The sequence below is a fragment of the Equus asinus genome, chromosome 6 (genome assembly GCF_041296235.1).
Source record: "Equus asinus isolate D_3611 breed Donkey chromosome 6, EquAss-T2T_v2, whole genome shotgun sequence".
NCBI lineage: Eukaryota > Metazoa > Chordata > Mammalia > Perissodactyla > Equidae > Equus > Equus asinus.
In genome coordinates, this window is record NC_091795.1 from 56,721,675 (window position 1) to 56,740,193 (window position 18,519).

Sequence of the window (18,519 nt, forward strand, 5' to 3'; positions counted from 1 at the left end):
CAGGATCACTCAGAAAGAACAAATATCTGACACAAACAAGTGCAGCAGGGGCTAGCAGGGAGGCCAGCTTGAGAAAGGAATGTGTATTCGATCACCCTGGGAAGGGCTGCCTGAGGAGCCTGCCCTTCTTCTGCAATACAGGGCGAGGGCTAGTCTCCCATCCCTTTCTTCACTCTCAATGCTGGATTCACTGTGAATCCACATTCTTTATTTCTGTAACTATTCCCTAGAATATCTTTAGAAAACCACACGGAACAACGCAGCTGCACTTTGTGTGAATTCACAAAGCAAGGCCTTTGCTAGCTCAGCTCACCGCCGCAGCCCAAGGTAAGTCTGACAGAGAGGTGAGAACATGGGCTTCAGGCGGGATAGGCGAAGAGGTTTACGAAAAAGCCCCTCATGCGGCGAGTGTCTACTCACGATCTCGTCCTCCACGTCCCTGTTGAACTGGTGGATCTCTTTGGAGGCCAGCAGGTTGTGCTTCCTTTCGTTCAAGGGCTCCAGCAATTCCATGAACTTGGTCTGCACAGTGAGGCGCTTGCTGTCCACCTCGTCGGTGCTCTTCCCCTCCTGACTCAGGGCCTGGGCCTGGCTCTGGAGCTCTTCGATCTCCTTCTTCCGCACCTCCATCTGATTCTCCAGCATCTGAGGGCAGCAAACAGACCAACCTTCACACCAGAGACAAGCGAAGCACAAACAATCCTACGAAATGTTTGTTTTTCCTACTGGCCAAAACGGAAGATGGAAGAATATTAATTTATACAGAGGAGAGACCAAGAAATGTTCCTAACATCTATCACACTACCACTTAGAATGCCACTTTGTCAGCTTGTCTTTTTAAAAATCCCTTTCTAGGATTTTTAAACTTGGGAGCAGCATTCAACTTTATCTAGGAACTTAGGAGGCAAGTGACAGAGGAAACAAGAATTAATTATGGGGAAAAGATAGTCTTCATCTGCCTGTACAGAAGTCATAATGATGTTCGAAACCAGTTTAACCATCAGGAAGGAGTAAAGTCTTGAGGTTCCAGTTGTTTGAGGCAAGAAGGATAGCTAATGTTATCATCTTCTTTCCATTTCTTTATTCAGAAAGCCGATTCTTCTTTTTTTAAATACTGGATAATCAGCTGAAACATACTTCTTGTTTATTTACATGAGGAAAATGGGCAGAAGTGAAAGCAGAGGTGTCTCCCTCAGGAAATACCACACTGGGAAGACCACATGCTGACAGCTTAGAGACAAGGGGACTGCATCTGGGAATAAACTGACTCCTTTCTTAGGAAGTGGAGGTAAAGAGCTACAGCTAAAAACCACCCACAAAAACACTCCTTAACGTATAACTTGAAGAGCAGAGAAACTGAATAATTTAGCAAAAGGCAAGGTGGGTGTCCCTTTGAAGAAACAAGCTTCAGCACCTGGCCAAGACGCGTCTACAGGGACTGGTTCTCAGCAGAGCTCTTGGGCCTGGGACTCGGCCACACACTGCAGCAAACCCAGCCAGGGGGACTTCTGGAACATTCTGCCACCAGGCTGCTGTCGCAAGCCTCACCAGAGCTGTTTTCTCGTAATTTCTAAGTAAATTCACTTGCCCTTAGAGTATTCTATCATGACATAAAAAAAAAAATTTTTCTTTTATCATCTAAAAAGTACCCTGAACAAGTAGGTAACTATCAAATATCTAGATGTTTATACAACAAAGTATGTGAATGTGACTACTTTCCTTCATGTAAAGTGTGGAATTGAATGAAATGAATATTTACTCAACTGTTAAATGGGGATATGATCCATCAACTTAGATGATAATTAAAAAAGTATTCCCACGCACAGACACCCAATCCTATGTCTTCCCAGTTGATTCTGGAAATGCCCCATGACACTGTCAGAGCAAACACTTAGCTGGGTTCCGTCCACACAGAGGTGGATGGCTGAGAACAGAATGGGTGAGTTAAGACTATGAAGGCTATGGCAGTAATAGAAACAGGCTCAAGTACGTAGTCCCTCATGCTTGCCTGTTGCTTTTTCAGCAGGATGTTGACGCTGGTAAGGTCTTTGCCATAGTCATCAGACTGGATCTGACTCTCCAGGCCATGCAGCCATTTGTCCAGATCTGCGCAGCTCTGGGTAAAAAGTTCCGCCTTGTTTGCGTCAAAGAGTCGCTGGGCCTTGGTCTGGGTGGTGGATTCAAGGACTTCCCACATTTTATGTAAACCAGTGAGTTTCTCCTTCACTACGGCTTCTGTCTCAGGCTTTTCTGAAATGAGCTGCATTCCTTCCTGGAAAACACAAATAAATAATAGTTTGCTGGAGAACAAAAGTCACTGTGAAAATCAAACCTAAGATATCTGATCTGTGATTTACCTATTCATTCAACATACAGAGACTGCTTTCACATGAAGTTACTGCTCAGTAAAATTGACAAGGGCCTAGTCTACGCACACTATGTGGCTTTCACGGGAGTCAAGCAAGACGTGATTGCTGAAATGGTTTCAACCCGGGCAGTGGGACTTTAATGCTAATAACCTAAGACTTCATCCCCTCCACTTCACCCACAAAGGACCATAACACATTATTTTAAGCAGTAGGAGTCAAAACAATATAAAAAGTGTGAAAGAAGAGAAGAGAGGGTGGAGAAGTTTCCATCCACCTTCAGTTATGCTGCACAGAATCTCCCTGTGCAAAATAATACATTTGAAATTATCATAGTGTCTAGTGTACAGCAGTCACACAAGAAAGATAGGGAAAATTTAAAATACGCAAGATTCCTAAAATCTGTGCAACTGGATCTGCTCAGCCTCTGTCACAGTCCAACACATATAATATGATCAAGATAGTGGGGACTCTGTCCAAGGGGCTCACAGTCTGTCATCTGCAAGATGCAGATGAGACACACAACAGAAACTAAACACCTAGACTTCATTAAAAGACAAATCAAGCGTTTTGTACCACGTAGTTGGGTTTCTGCTTTTTTTCCCTTCTGCTGGGTTGAAGTCAGGGATTGGTAAGTGTAAGTGGGACTACTACTGGCTGTGTATATAATCGGATATGACTCAAATATGCTGGAAAATGTGCTAAGTAAAAAAGGAGCTCATTTCCACCCAGTTTGTTTTTTCACCATGGCCACATTGTGGAAATGGGAGCCTCATCAAACATTTTAACTCACCTTCTCAATTTTGTCAAGCCATTCTTTGTTGGACGCGAGTTCTGCCATAAATGCTTGATGTTTTAACCATTTACTGTGCAGATTTCTGGCTTCATCATAAGACATGTCCTGGGCTGTAAGCATCTTTTCATTGATCCAGAGAGAGAGCTAGGAAAAAAAAAAAAAAAATCAGGAAAGTTTCAGAGATTGTGATCATAGACATCAGCCTTTTTTCTGCCTGGAAAGAGCTGTGTTATGTCATACTATGCATACTGCACATGTTTCCATGTCAACAGACAACCAAATATTTACTTTACAACTCTGCCCTGTCATGACAGGCATCTCCATTGTATGGAGGCTGTACCTGAGCCTTGCTGCAAACTGTGTATCCAACAGCAAATCCAGAGGTACAAAAGCTCTCTGAGCCAGCTTTCAAACTGCTTGGCACTCTTAACCAGCTCTTCCCCCAAAGGCTTGTGTTTAAAATCCTGCCCTAACCAGTCCAAGTCACAACCTTCTTTCTCTTCCAAATACTTGCGCCCGCTATACCATGTTAATCACAATTAACTGTCTTTTACTCTCTTCGGTAATCTTTTCACTCTTTTAGTTCTATTATAAAAAACCCAAAAACTCTACTCTTTTGTCTCTCCCTCCCCTTCATGGCTTTATCTATGAGAATGCCAAAAAGCATAAATCACTTGCTCACTGCAGGGGTGATGGCAACAATGATGCCCTCTCAACGTTTCCTTCAAGTGTGAGTCACCGTCACCTCTTTTTCTATAGCGGCTGTTTCTAAAGGGCCTTCCCTTCAGTCCAAGAACACTTCACAGGACTTGATTCGGAGATCTAACATGTCTACTTGGATCTGAACTCTGGAAAGCCTCACAAAGCCTGCCAGCTGCTGACACTTCTGAGAAGGGAGTTCTTGCACAAGGCTCAGGGTAGGGGTCAGCCCAATCCCAGGCCCTGGACACACTTCTCCTGCTGGCTTTCGTCCCTATTTGCCTGGCTCCCTACTGCCTGCATGGAATTGGCCAGGCCAGGGTCCTAATCACTATCCCATGCCAAGCACTAGCCCAGGAAGAACTTTTTCTGTATCCAGGAGGAGGACAGACAAAGGACTGTAGGGTCAGCCCAGAACCGGAAGGAAATGTCTTCAGGGACTGTGTCCCTTTCTCCCATGTGACTTTTATATCAGTCACTGCCAGAGTAAAGTTGCACCCAAACTCCTTTGCAGTCCTATCTCCAAAAGGTTTAGAAATGGCATATAAAACCAATAGAAACCCGTACAGAATCAACATTTCTAAGGCCATTCACTCGTATTCTGGGTTGCTGCTGGGAAAGACATCCCCATAAATTTGCTTAAACAATAGAAAGTCTTTTCTTTGGAAAGGATGTCAAGGAGGGCAATGCGGGTAACAGGAGCGCTCCTGGCTCTGAACGTAGGGAACTCCAGGCACTATCTCTACCTTTCTCCAGATACTCACCCACCACGCAGGAGGGTGCGGGGGTTGAAAGCAAAAGATAGTAAGATCTTAGATGTCACTCTTTATTGAGATGAACAACCAATAAATCTCATAAAGCCCTTTGAAAGCAAGGATCACAGATTTGTTACACAGCAACAGAAACACTAAATTTCCTACTTTAAAAGAATTACCTAGTTTCCAGTTAACTGAGTAGCTAAAATCTGAAAAACTATGGCCATTCATTCAATCTAAGGGGAAAAGAGATGAAAAGGAAACCAAATGGTAAAACTTTCCCCTATAATCCACACACACAGATTAAACACAATAGAAGGCATTTATGCGAAGTGCAAAGGACATTCACATAATTTTCCTATTCATAACCACCTACCCAAGAGAGATTTTTTTTTAAAAAAGAGCTACATAAAAATCAGAGGCTTATAAATAAATCTGCTCTTTGCTGAACACATCATCCCACAGATAAAGCCTTATGTGACACAGCACAATGGAATGGATCTATGGAACTTGCTAGCTCATCAGCCCTTCATCAGCATTCTGGAATCAGAATTACAGTTATTATTTGTGGGCATTTACAAAGGTCATTTAAGAATATACTCATTCTCTGCAGAAGAGAACACTGCGCAGACTGGAAAAGGATAGGAAAAATGCTTTGATCACTGAATTAAGCTCACAGTGAAGCAGTGCACTGCTATCCCTTGCCACGTGCTAGTTATATTGCCCCTCTGAAAAAAGAACCAGTTTCAGAAAACAGAGGTATGGTGTGAGGGAATAAAACAGAAAAGCAGTATCTTTTAGCCATTTATTTTTCAGGATATCACATTAAAATAACACTATAAAAATTATGATGCTCTTTGTATCCCCATCTGTAACTGGGAACACAAAGGGCTCCAGCTCATTCCCCATCCCCTGCTGCAATCAATTTCTCCATCCAGGCAATGCTTATGGGGGGTGGCAATGACAGCAGATGTCATAACCTGTGCCTCTAGCCAAGGCACCCACGAGGAAGGTAGTGTGACAAAGGAAGAACTTGAATTCCCTAGACCTCGAACCATGCCCAACAGCCAGCAACGGCATTAAATCTGAGCTCAGGGTGCTCTGGAAATATCAACCAGTTTAACAGGTAGCTTTTCAAACGTAGGGCCGGTCTACACACAAACTCCATTCTCAGGGATTCTGGCTAAAAAGGGGCATATTTTAATGAGACTGAATGACGGAAAGTTTACAGCCAAAGAATAATACACATCAACCCTTTACTTATGCTTCTACACCAAGGGTTTTAGAGCCCCTAAACCTGGCGTAAATTCTGTCACTGCACGGAAACTGTGTATGCTGATATGGGACAGCTGGCACGCCCCAGCAGACACTATGGTTGTATTAACTTTTAAAAAGGTTCAAGGAAAGCAAGGATAAACCAGGGTGCCTTAGCAGAGCAGTCACAAGGAGACCTGCAAATCCTCTCCAGGACATAAAAGCCCAGCCAAAACCTTTCTGCATACGTTGAGGGGAAATCACAGAGGATCGAGGCCTCTGGGCATGTCTAACAGTCACTGGCATGTGCTGAGGAGTGAACTCCTCCTCATAACCAAGGATGCTAATTTGGAACAAGCGTTAACAAAGATCTAAAGACCTAGTAAGCCTGACTATTTCCTGTGATTCCACTGGGAAGGACTATGGTTTTATCTACTTAAGTTTTTCCACACATTTCTATTTATGAATCCACACGTACGTAAAAGAAAAATTGGGGGCTGGAAATTCCAGCTGGGTTTCTCTCAAGGGTTCTTATTGTCCCCTCACCTCCTGCTCATTTCCTGGCATTTTTTCCTTAAATTTAGACCAGGTTTCACCATGCTCTGCTCAATGAATTTCATTTCATTAACTTGCCCTTTAAGGGACAGTGTGGAATCCCAGTGTTCCCCATCCCCCATTATGGCCTGAGGTTAAAACCAGTCATTGATGGTGCTGCCAGGGAAACATCAAGGTGACACAGGACCTTGAATCTGTGGAAGGCACAGCGCAGGCTGTGAACATGTCCTGATCCCTTTTACTCCCTCCAATGCCAAAGGGCCCCTGGTACTCACTGCAGCACAAATGCAACTCTACACTGCTGACTTTAGCTGCCATCCCTCTGCTCCCGCCCTGTGTGCGGACATGAATGCCTTTCCATGAGCATCCTTTTTAAATGGTTTACTCAGGCTTGGATGGCACCTGAAGAGGCAGGCCTGTCTGGCTCCAGGCAAATCCCCCGGAGACCTATATTCAACAATGTGGCGCTGAAAGCCGACAGACTCTAAACTACATAGTTTAGGGCCTTTCCTTCTTAAGGTTTAGCTGCTAGAGCATACTGCAAGATTCACAGTAAGACAGCAGTTTAATGGACGAGAAAGAGCGCTTCCGTCACAGACTAACACTGTTGTTGAGGCATATTTTTTTTTAACACAGTCACACATTTGCATACAAGGTGCTTGTAATGATCTCAATCATATTCTTAGCACACGACCTGATCCCACCCCCATGCCCTCTAACTCTCCTTCTCCAAGGTCCCCGGCAGCTTCACTTGGATATTCTTCTTCCCATTTCTGCCTCCGAGGAGATTTAGTCTAATAAACCAGAGAGGGCTGAGTCTCACTGTTGTTCTCTGCCAGAGAAACATGTTGTGCTCACAAACTTCACACATGTGAAGTCAGCTGGATGCTGTTCTCCAACTGGCTTGCAGAGAGACTGCATTTTTCTGGCTAACTTTAGTTTTCCAAGTTTGCTTATGCGTGGATCAGGGGAGTATGAAATAGTATGAGAATCATCAGATGAATACCACATGTTAAACTCAGAGTTGAAATCAGGATTACTGCTCTTGGCATGTTAGATGCATATTAAGGAGCCTGCAAGATGGATATTTCAAGGTCTTCAGTGAGTAAGAAACTCAGGTTTTATTTTTTTAATCTTTGCCTCTTACCTGGGTAGCCAGTTCTAGTTTCTTTTAGTTCTTTCCTTCCATACCATGAAATGTACATTACTTTAAACAGTTAAAACATAATATTAAATGCTTTTGGGTTATAGAATATTCTAGGATATCACTGTCTTTAACAATGGAAATATCCAATATGGCAGCCACTAATCACAGTTGGCTATTGAGCACTTAAAATACATCTACTATGATGGAGGAACTACACTCTTATCTTAATTTTAATTGATTTAAAATGTAACAGCCACATGTGGCTAGTGTCTGCTGAAATGGACAACACAGTTCTAGACTATAATATTCTAGATTATAATAATCTAGTTACTCTAGTGGTAGCTTGCAGGCTGGAGAACTGACAATTGCCAAACTGTCCCACCTACAAATTATACAGGTGATGTGAATTTCTGGCCTCAATTAATTTTATAATTCCAAGGGCTCTTCTGCCAAATGCTTGCTGGCTCTTGTTAGAAACGAGGAAGGGAGGGGTAAAAGGGAGACATACCTCCTGACAATCTTGCAGGAATTTCTGAAGATCCCTGTTGTCCTTCAATCTCATCAGCAGCTCACTGGCTGCCTCACGATTCCTCCTATGTCTGTTATAACGATAACAAAAATAATTTTTAAAAAAGGAAGTAGAGAATCTTGAAAAGCAGAATTTACAACTCAATTTCTTTCTTAGCTTTATATATAAACTAAAAGCAGTTTGCTTACAGTTCTCAATCATGTCAAGGAGGCAAGATAAACAGGAGAGTTTAGCATCCTCTGAACGAGTAAGCCATGGTACAAAAGAAACCAAAACACCTGCCCAAGCCACACAACAGGCCAAGGAGGCAGTCAAATGAGCTGTATAAATTTGTGCTTCCTCACGTCCTCTGCCAGGAAAAAAACCTGAGCATGCACTGTGTTCAAGTCCCGATTTTAGGCACTGTGGGAAAATTTGAAACTTACCTTCAAGAAACTCCTAACTGGATAACAGAACATATACATAGCTAAGAAAATATATACCATCACTTAACTGGCTTTAAATTAATGTTTCCTGATAAACAGATTCCCATCTTGAGAAAAACTCAGCAAAAACAACAATAAACTAGGAATGAAAACTTTTAGACCTGTGAGATTTCTATCTATCTACTCAACCCCACTCTACATAAATAAGGGTAATCAACGCTTAAAGAAGTTTAAGCATAAAACTTTAAACAAAGAACTTGCAAGAATTAGAAGGAGCTGCTGAACTTGATGAACAACCAGGGAAACGAGGTGCTCCCTCCCCCACTGGAACGCTGGACACAGGGCTTCTTCACACACACTGGGGAAGTGCCAACATTCACCGGCAAACTTCCATCACGTGCCCGGAGGCTTAGGCTCTCCACCAGAGACTGTGAAGAATAGCTATGCGGGTGCTCTGAGTGCCAGGAAAGGACGTCCTTTACATGGTTCTAGTGCAATCATCAGAGCTACACCACACTGACAGTCAGCACTGCCACATCACACCTTCCCCGACATTCCTGCGTAAGCTAGGCAAGCCAGCCACCCTAAGTGCAGGGTACTAAGACGGGTAAAAGAACAGGGTGCAAATGAGGTTTGGGTTTTCATTCTGATTCTCAAAGCAATTTCCTGCTGCATGTGCCTGGGCAAGGTCTCTCGTCCAGCCCTGCCAGCCCCTATAGCAGAGATGACGAAGCACCACCTCTGTTCTCCACAGCGCCAAGAAAGAGCAGCTCAGTGAGCACTTGCTGCTGACCAACTTTTAAAGAACCCTCCTCTAAGCAAGAAAGACCTTAGAGCAATGACACGTGTCACATGGGCCCTCGGTGAGTGCTGGCAAAACAAGTGGCAGTGGCAGCACCACAGCTATGATCTGCCCGGGAAGCCGAAGGGAAATGCCCTCTGCTCCTAGAGGTATCAGTGACTACAGAACAATAGGAATAACATGAAAGGAAATAATACTGTCAGGAATACGCTATACACATATAAGTACTTTTTAATTCTTTTTTTAGTTGAAAGCAGTTTCATAGCTTCAGAAAAAGTGATCTTGATATATTTGTAACACTTACAAATGGTATATGCAAAATGCAAAGTGCAAAATGCAAAAATAGAAAAATATTTTTTATATAATGTTAAATGAAGAGCTTATGTATATTCAATGATATAAAACTCCCAAGGCACAGATTAGAAAGCCAAAGACAAACTGTATGTCCTACAATGAGATGAAAGATAGTAGTTTTTCCCCCCAAATTTTTAACATTCTATTGCTTTTATAACACCAAAAAATAAAGGCCACAACCCAAGTACTTCATTGTATCCTTTCTCAGAGACCAAAAATTTTTAAAAAAAAAATTTTTTTAAAGATTGTTAGTGAATTCAGAATAGCTGTTTAAAAATGTGGGTGTGTAAAGAATGTCAAGAAGAGTTCTTCAAGTTCCCCACCCTCAAATTCCAGTCACTATTTGTAGGGGGTTTTAAGAAAATTAAGCAAATCTTTACAAGAAAGGTAATCTGCGTTGGACTCAGTCACAAAATGCGAGTCCTGCCTTTGGTCAAAGGCCTTGAATAACAGATCCCATTCTCCTCCACAGCGTCACACGAAAGAGCTATGATGGCAAGGAAGAATCAGATACCAGCAGTTGCAACAGGACATGAATCCTTGAAGCTCATGGAAATAATGGAAATAAAAATAACTTCGAACACTGTCTAAGATTCACTGAGAGGGAAACACAACCAGACAGAATCTCGAATGTCTCTCTTATATAATCAGGCGTCACACGTGCCCAGCAGATTTCTGCAGGGGGGGATCTTTTCTTATAGAGGGACCATGAAGAAGGAAAAGGCCAAAGGGTGGGTGATTTAGTGCCCCATGTCCAAATGACACAGACCCACAGGAGGGCATGATAACGGCCTTTGAGTAATGTGCTCTGCAGAACAACAAACAGCTATGCAGGCAGCTGAGACTGTTGATGACTGAGAAAACCCTCGAGAGAAGTGAGTGTGGCTTAGCTGTTTACTAGTGGTAACCGATGACATTCATGGGAAGTGAAACTCAGGAAGGTCTTCCAAGGCTGGAGCATGGATTTAATTACAGGCAAGGACCTTCTAAAACTTGGCCATAGTTTCCCACAGTCCTAAGCATGCTCTTTGTTCAGGGCAAGGTTAAGTCTCTTGTTTTATTTCCATCTCTCACCTTCTACCCCTATAATAAGACTCAAAAGCTCCCTTATCACATGAGGCAGATGCTGGGTTTAACTCTGGTTCTTGTGAAAAGTAAAGAATCGCAGGTGCCTGAGTGAAACAGGCTGGTAATTTTTAAGCTTTCCCCCCCATGTGAAGCTGGATACTGTTCCTTGTTCTCCAAGGACTGCACCATGGCTGGAATTTTCCTTTGAGCCAGGAAGTTCACCCAATCGTGTTCCCCAGGGCAGGCGTGGACAGCAGGCTCCTTTCCACTCAGTCACAAGCACTTAAAAGGCCACTTGCACCCCACCCACATCTGTTAAGAGTCAGCGTCTTTGTTCTGGTACTTTTTCATTTCAACAAACTCAGTGGTAATTGACAAAATTTCCGGAACGTAAGCACATTATAATGACTTTTCATTCTAAGAAAAGAGCTTCACAAGAGCATCAGAATGTTTCTGGACAGGGGATTAGATCTGAAGGTTTAGATGTCTACTTAGTTTGTGCCCCTACCCCATCTGGAACTCACAGATTGTTTATTTTTCTAACAGACAAGCATCCTCTGGGGTCAGTTTCAGATCTTGAGGTCTCTGGGGATATTAAAGAGCAAGCAGAATTCAGTTAACACCAGTGGAGGAAAATAAGAAAACACAGTCCTCCTGAGGGCAGACCAATGAAAAGTCCCCTCCCCTTTCTATCTTTATTATGCTTATGGATAGTACAGAATCATCCCCTTTCCATTTCTTTTTAAAAACAGAAATCCTAAGGAGGCTTTGGAACCCCACAAGCCCAGGCTCTCAGTCAAGGGCAAAAAGAAGGTTAAGCCATAACGCAGGGCTGCCAAAATGTTCTCTCATATCCAGGAGTCTCTGGTCTTGACAACATCACCTGCTCCCAAGAACCCCTCGCAGCTACAGCACCGGGGACATACAAACACACCAAGGAAGCTGCAAGGTAGCTGTGTGCCTGCCTGAATGCACATATCCCGAACGACCAAGCCCGCCTTCAGGAAACCAGCTGTGCACCTAACACAGAGGAACACGGCCTCCCATGTTTACAAAATAATGAGAGATTTAGCATCAGGAAAAAAGGAAATTCTTTTTCTCTAAGCTAAGAATGCACTGTCCAATCCTTGTTTCTCATACTCATTTAAGAAGAGTTTGGCAGAGGGACTTTTTTTTTTTTGGTAGCTGTGTTAAAAGCAACAGATACAAAATTATAATTAACATATGTTATACCCAATTCCACAGTACCACCCTGACAACATGTGGTTTAGGCTCTGAATCAGACCAAAACACAGACTGGAGATGTTAAAGCCAGGAGCTCAATCTTTACGAGGAAAGAGTAATTCCCCTTTCCACCCCATATCACAAAAAGTTAATCTGGCCTAGGGTCCCAGGGGATCCTCTCAGATATGGTCTATAAGGAAACGCTCTCAGCAAGAAGTTCTTCCCTTTCACTGCACTTGAAGGTCACAGGAGAAGAAGCCTTGAGGAAGAGCTTGTTTCTCGATGACATCAGTCTCACAAGGAGCCCTCAAATCCAGCCCAAACTGGGACCTGAGAAGATCGGATGGAACAGAAGCTTGTGACTGACCCAGATAGGCTAGACCAGGATGGAAGAGGCTGGCCCAGAACCAGCCCGTGCAGGTGCCTGCAAACCTTGGTCTGCCCTGACCTCCCACTTCAGCAATAACCAAGGCAGGGTGAGAATTGGAGCTGAGCGAAACAGAGCACACTAGCCTTCAGTCAGCAAGAAAAACCTTTCTGAACTGCAAATAAAAAAGTAAATAAAAATAAAACAAGAGCATCCAATCTTGGAGATACCTTGGCAGAAGACGAAAAGGTCCTTTTCCCTCATGATGAAAAAGATCCTATTACAGCAGCATCCAAGGGAATTTTCTAAAAAAGGCCTGATAATGTTCCTTTGTGGCCCTGCTAGGTATTCAGCACAAGCAAACCCTGCCCTCCCTCCCCACTCCCTCCTGAAAGGCTTCAGAGGAGGCTCGTGTGGATAAAGGGGATGCGGGCTTGGCTGAGGAAGTGTCTGGCTCTCAGGGTCACATTGGGTGACATGCTGTGTGTTGTTGGGTGACATGCTATGCATCACCTCTCGAAGGGCATGGCTTATACCTGAATGCTACTCAGCATTACAGCTCTGGTAAGTCTTTGGTTAAGGATTTGTCTGGCTTCTCAGGGTTTCTTTTCTTTTGTGGACACTTGTACATGTCTGACAACAAGAACCATATTTTTAGGCAGCTACTGCTGTTGACTTTCTGTGATAGATAATTAAATTTTGCTCTGTGCACATATCCCAGCCACTGGGAAATTTCTATCCAGTCCCAAGGACTTTTGGTCAATGATTCAGATGCTTGAGAGTCCCTTAGGAACCTCAGAACACCATACCTGTCATCAATAGAGTCCACCTTCTCCTGGATGCGATCTGAGTTGATGTTCCCATCGCTCACGAGCCGCCGGCCAGTCTCCACAACAGCATTGATCTTTTCCTCGTTGGCGTCCATGGTGGTCATGAAGTCCTCTTGTTTTTTAATAGCTGCTTCAGCTCCTTCCAAGGTGGTGGGCATTTCAGTATGGGCCAAAACATACTCCTTATTTAAGAAATAAAAAAAATCACAGCAGGATGAGACTTCATGAAATATGACTCACTTTCAGAATAATGAAAGCACTCTTTCCTTTGTCTTACATTTCCATGCAATATACTTCATAATGCTTGCTTCATTACACTTAAATGAAATTATCTATTGAGTCAGATAAAACAGAAAGTTGGTAGGAAAAAAACCCAGTGGAACACCATAAGTGATTAAATTTCCTTAACTGGTTAAATGCACTAAATTTTTTCCCCAAAGTGAGTGAGGAAAGCAAGCAAAGCTTTGTGCACCAGCCACAAGGGTCCTCTCATGGGTCCACGAAGGCAGTAGCAACATATCCTTCAAGCTCTCTCTTTTAAGAAAGAGTAACAACCCTGATGCTGCCGACCATCCTCAGCTGTTTTCCTCTCTAATCTCTGCCCTGTGTCATCACGTGAAGTCCCTGACTCTTCTAGAGCAAGGAAGACAGAAGCATTCAGTGACCAAAAAAAAAAAAACCCGCATTGTACCTTTTAAACGGAATCAACTACCTCACAGAACACTGCCAATTTAATGAGACACTATGGAAGAAGAGGTCCTCAACAGTGGTTGAAACAAATCTGCATTTTGCAAGGCAAGACAGCTCCTGTGGAAATCCTCAATTCCTGTCCCCTACACTGTGATGGGTTTCAATGCCTCAGAGGTCATTTACTTCATTTACATCACATGTGTGGTTTAAACCAGCAGTCCTAGCCAAAATGTTTCAATACGCAGCCAGAGCCTGCTCTGACAGGAAGGAAACGAAGGCAAGGATGAACATTACCTGGTTGTTAAGAAAGGCTTCGGCCTGCTTCGTGTCCCTGAGGAACTGCTGGTAGGCGTGGGACTGGGAGAGGAGATTCTGCCTGTTCTCCCACATTTTGTGGAGCTCGTTCCATCCAGTGTCCAAGGCCTGCAGCCGCTGCCGCAGAAACATGTACTGGGCGTCAGTCTGTCCCTGCGTGACCATCTCGCCCATGTCCCTCATCTTCTGGTAGTCCTCCTCGTAGTTGTCGATCTCGTTTTTGATGTTCTCGTGCTGCGTGAGAAGCTTCTCCGCCTCGGTCAGGGTGTTGGGCATGTCTTCTGAGGCGATGGCCGTCTGGGTCCTGGAGAGCCAGGACTGGAAGTCGTCCAGGTCCCGCAGGAACTGCTGCAGCTTGCTGGCCTCTCCCAGGGAGGCCTCGCGGTTTTTCAGGGTGGTCTTCATCTCCTCCCACACGTCACTGATCTCAGCCAGCCGAGACAGGATGGCCTGAGCCTGGTCCGGGTGCTCGGACTCGAGCTTCTCCGCCTCCTTCTGAAGGTCGCTCAGTTTTGCCTCAATGGCCACCAAGTCCCGTTCCATGCCAGTCAGCTTGCGCTGCAGGGCCATGACGCCAGCCAGGTCATTGCCCAGATCCTGGGTGGATTCGATAACCTTGGTCTTCTCCCGAATCCAGGATTTGGTCTCATTGCACTCAAGGTGGTAGTTCTGTATGCTCAGGGCAGAGAGAAGAGCGTCCTTCTTCCTGTCGACCAGTTCTCTGAACTGACTCCACCTGTGAGTACAGGGGCGGGGGAGAAAGCGGTGTGAAAGAGAGGCTGAAAGCTCATGGCTGGATAATGAAACTAACAGTCATGGTCAAAGCTGCAATTTTTTTTCTCTCCATCTTTGCTTTGACTGTATACTTTCTGGAAAATCATCTCACCTAGTATACAGACACCAAATACCATCGAAACAGCTCAAGGACACAACATAATCTGGAAAAAGCCTGACATGAAGAGTTAAAGAGCTCCAACATGAGCAGTGACAACGCATCTGTCCCCTAAAGAGTCATTAATTCATGACTGCCATACACATTTTACTCAACTCTGAAGTGCACCTAATGAACATTTTCCAAAACCAACTTGACAGTAACCTTCAGAACCGAGGCTACGCTGCCACCACAGCCTATTCAAAGATGTTTATTCAACAGAAAGATAAGACCTGGACAAAGGTCTACCTTGATAATCAGGACTTTGGTTGGCCAATTTTGTCTCAAACATGCTAAGTCCTGTTCCAGAAATCATCTTAGAAGGGACAGCACAAGTGCCAACTTGATGATCCACCACATCATGCACAGGTGTCACCAAGGCCTTAACTTCTGATGTGGGAAGGGGCAGGTGTTGGGCTGTCCTTAATGATGTTGCCGCAAAAGACACTTCTTGCAATAATAGGGTATGTCCCAAAGCAGATGCCAATGCCATGACATCAGCACCACAATGCCAGTGACCCTGCGCAGGAAATTCCTGATCGCAAGGTTCAGCAAGCGGTCAACCTCACCCTCCCCGGCCGCGCACACAGGAAGCTGGACACCAGTGGCTCACACTCACCTTGTGTTGAGTTTGTCCTGTTGGGCTTTGATTTCCTTCTCACTCGGGTGGCCGCTATGCATCAGCTGTCGTGCAATCTGGTTCACCACTGCGACTCGGGACGCCTGGTTGTTCATTTCTGGTTCTAGGCTCTCAAATCTAAAAAGGCAATTAACAGGGTAGTCATGTCCTTGGTCATAGGTGGTAATAAAGGGTGGGCGGGCATCCCCAGCAGCACCCCCACTCACCTGTGCTGGATGACCTCCAGGTCCTCCAACTTCTCTGGGATCTGCATGTTGTTGAGCCACTGCTCCTTCTCATCGATCCAGAGCTCACAGGCATCAGCCTCACTGAACATCTTGTACAGGGCCAGGGTATCCTGCAGCGCTTGCTTCCTCAGCCGCGTCAGCTCTGCCACCTCCTTGTACCGCTCCTCAATGCCCGACAGCCTGCCCCTCACATCCGGAGACTCCGCATGCTCCTGGGGGAGGGCGCTGGCTTGCTCATGCAGCGTGTCAATGGTAGGCCTGTAGTTGGCGATCTCCTCTGCCACATCCTTGTGTTTCTTGACCAGAGACTGTGTGGAGTACTCGTCGTGGCCCACATCATTGCTGGAGACGATCTTGAGGATGTCCAGCATCCAAGCATCAATGTCATCAGCATCTGCCTGGAACTGGTGGAGCAGCGAGGCCTCCTCCAGGCGTTTCTTCCGAATGGCCGAGAGCTGCTCCAGGTTGGCCCACTGCTCCCGGATGTAAATGATCCTCTCTCGGATCTTCTCCGACCCGAAGTGCTCCTCCGTGATCATGTCTTCACCTTCTTTGATGGCCTGCTCAAAGTGGCTGCTGCGGCCACTCATCTCATCCTCGAAAGCCCGGTGCTTGCTGAGCAGGCGCATGACGCTGGTGAGGTCTTTCCCGTAGTCGTCGGAGGACAGGATCTTCTCCTTCTCCCGTATCCAGCCTTCCTCTTCTGCCATCTCCCAGAAGAACTTCCAGAGACGACGGGACTCTTCCAGACGGGCCCGGCGCTCAGCCGCCAGCTGGCAAAGCTCTTGATAACAGAACTCCATGTGGGCCACGCGGTCTCGGATCACCTGGGGGTCACAGGGCTTATAACCTGTTTAACACCAAGGAGGGAATGTGGGTGTGCGACAGAGTTTAGCATAGGTTCTCGCTCATTTGCAGGCAGTAAGCTACAGCCCATGCCCTTACTACTAGATTACCAGTTCAATTCTAAGTGCAGGGCCATGTTATGAGGCAAGGGAGCACCTTCTAGGACCTTGACTGGAAGAGCAGGGAGGGGCAATAAGAAGTCTTATTTTTTTGCCCCAAGTGTTTTTTTTTTTAGGTCACTTATGAATGAAAAAATTACATACATCGTAAGAAAGAAGACAGTTCCATTTGTTTCTAAAATATAAGAAACAAAACCAAATCCTTCCAAACATCCTTTAAACAAAGATACGTACAATCACGAGATGCTTGAGCTGCCACACTAGGTTGCTGGCATCGAGTGTGGTCTGGCAAAGGTTCACTGCCAAACATCAAGTCACTCAAAACCAAGCAGCACTTGACTATTTAAGGAAAAGGCAATGAAAAGTATTTTTCATTTCAGAAAAGCAAGACAGGGTTAAAATGCTCAGAAAGCCATCCCACTACAGGTCACGTATGCATGACACGGCAGCAGACAAACCCACAACGGCACAGTAACTTCGAAAGCCCCACTGCCACACGCAACTTAACTACTTCTATACAAAGACCTCTGGTGACTAGGAGGTAATATCTGAAACAGTCCATCCTTACCTTCCCCGTCTGTTGCAAACTTCTGGGCAGAGGCATTGACCCCTCTCACCCGCTCTGCCTGGATGCCAATGTCTGCTTCCACCAGGGCGTGCTTCTGTAACAGGTCTTCCACGCCAAGTAAGTGTTTGCCATAGTCTTGAGACAGTAATAGCACCTGTGCACAAGAGGCAACAGAAAGGACACCAGTGAATACAACGTTGACCACAGGGTCTCATCATCTTTGGACAAGCTGAGAGCCAGCAACCAAGCTGCACTCTCCCCCAGCCAGCCATCCTCCCCCTATCTTTATGGGAAGCTGATGATGAGCAAACTAGAGCAGAACAAAACAAACCTGAAAGCCTGAATCAGAAGAGACATAACACACTAAGGATCTACCTTGGAATAAGCAAGTCAAATCTACACTAAAAAGTACAGAATAGAAAAAAAAGGGAGGGGGGCCGGCCTGGTTGCTCAGCAGTTAAGCGCGCACATTCCGATTCTCGGCAACCCAAGGTTCGCCGGTTCAGATCCCGGGTGCGGACATGGCACCGCTTGTCACGCCATGCTGTGGCAGGCATCCCACATGTAAAGTAGAGGAAGATGGGCACGGATGTTAGCTCAGGGCTGGTATTCCTCAGCAAAAAGAGGAGGACTGGCAGCAGATGTTAGCTCAGGGCTAATCTTCCCCCCCAAAAACAAGAAAAAAGAAAAAAGAAAAAAAAGGGAGGGAGGGAGGCAGGGAGGGAAGGAGGAGGTTGGGAATCAATATGAAATGTAAACTGCAGCTCCAAGAAGAAACTGCCACAGCAATAACTAGTCGAGAAGCTAACAAAGGTAACAGAGTTGTTTCATTTCAGAGTTTAAAGAAATCTCCTAGAAGTTGCTGACCCTTTAAATGGATGCTTTCCTAAGTTTATAGGTATGCCTCCACGATACTTCCACAATCAACCAGAGACAATCCAGCTACAAACCACACCTTTAATCAAATAAGGAGAACAGGGTCAGGTGGCTGTCACGCTCAGCAGGCCCTGAG

General features: G+C 45.1%; 1 protein-coding gene across 5 annotated transcripts in view; it reads right to left on the reverse strand.

Moving 5' to 3' along the window:
* Positions 1–18,519, reverse strand: part of SPTBN1 (spectrin beta, non-erythrocytic 1) — a 187,056-nt gene that overhangs the window by 23,531 nt on the left and 145,006 nt on the right. For all 5 annotated transcript variants that reach the window (XR_011504031.1, XM_044772441.2, XM_044772443.2 and 2 more), the window contains 9 exons: positions 17,508–17,661; positions 15,954–16,824; positions 15,727–15,864; positions 14,156–14,912; positions 13,151–13,353; positions 8,081–8,171; positions 3,160–3,306; positions 2,009–2,272; positions 421–645 (listed from right to left, as the gene is read on the reverse strand). Coding sequence is in view for 4 of the 5 variants with exons in the window: in XM_044772441.2 (XP_044628376.1) it covers positions 421–645; positions 2,009–2,272; positions 3,160–3,306; positions 8,081–8,171; positions 13,151–13,353; positions 14,156–14,912; positions 15,727–15,864; positions 15,954–16,824; positions 17,508–17,661 (2,850 nt within the window). In the remaining variant the exon portion in view is untranslated. The remainder of the gene's footprint in view (positions 1–420; positions 646–2,008; positions 2,273–3,159; positions 3,307–8,080; positions 8,172–13,150; positions 13,354–14,155; positions 14,913–15,726; positions 15,865–15,953; positions 16,825–17,507; positions 17,662–18,519) is intronic.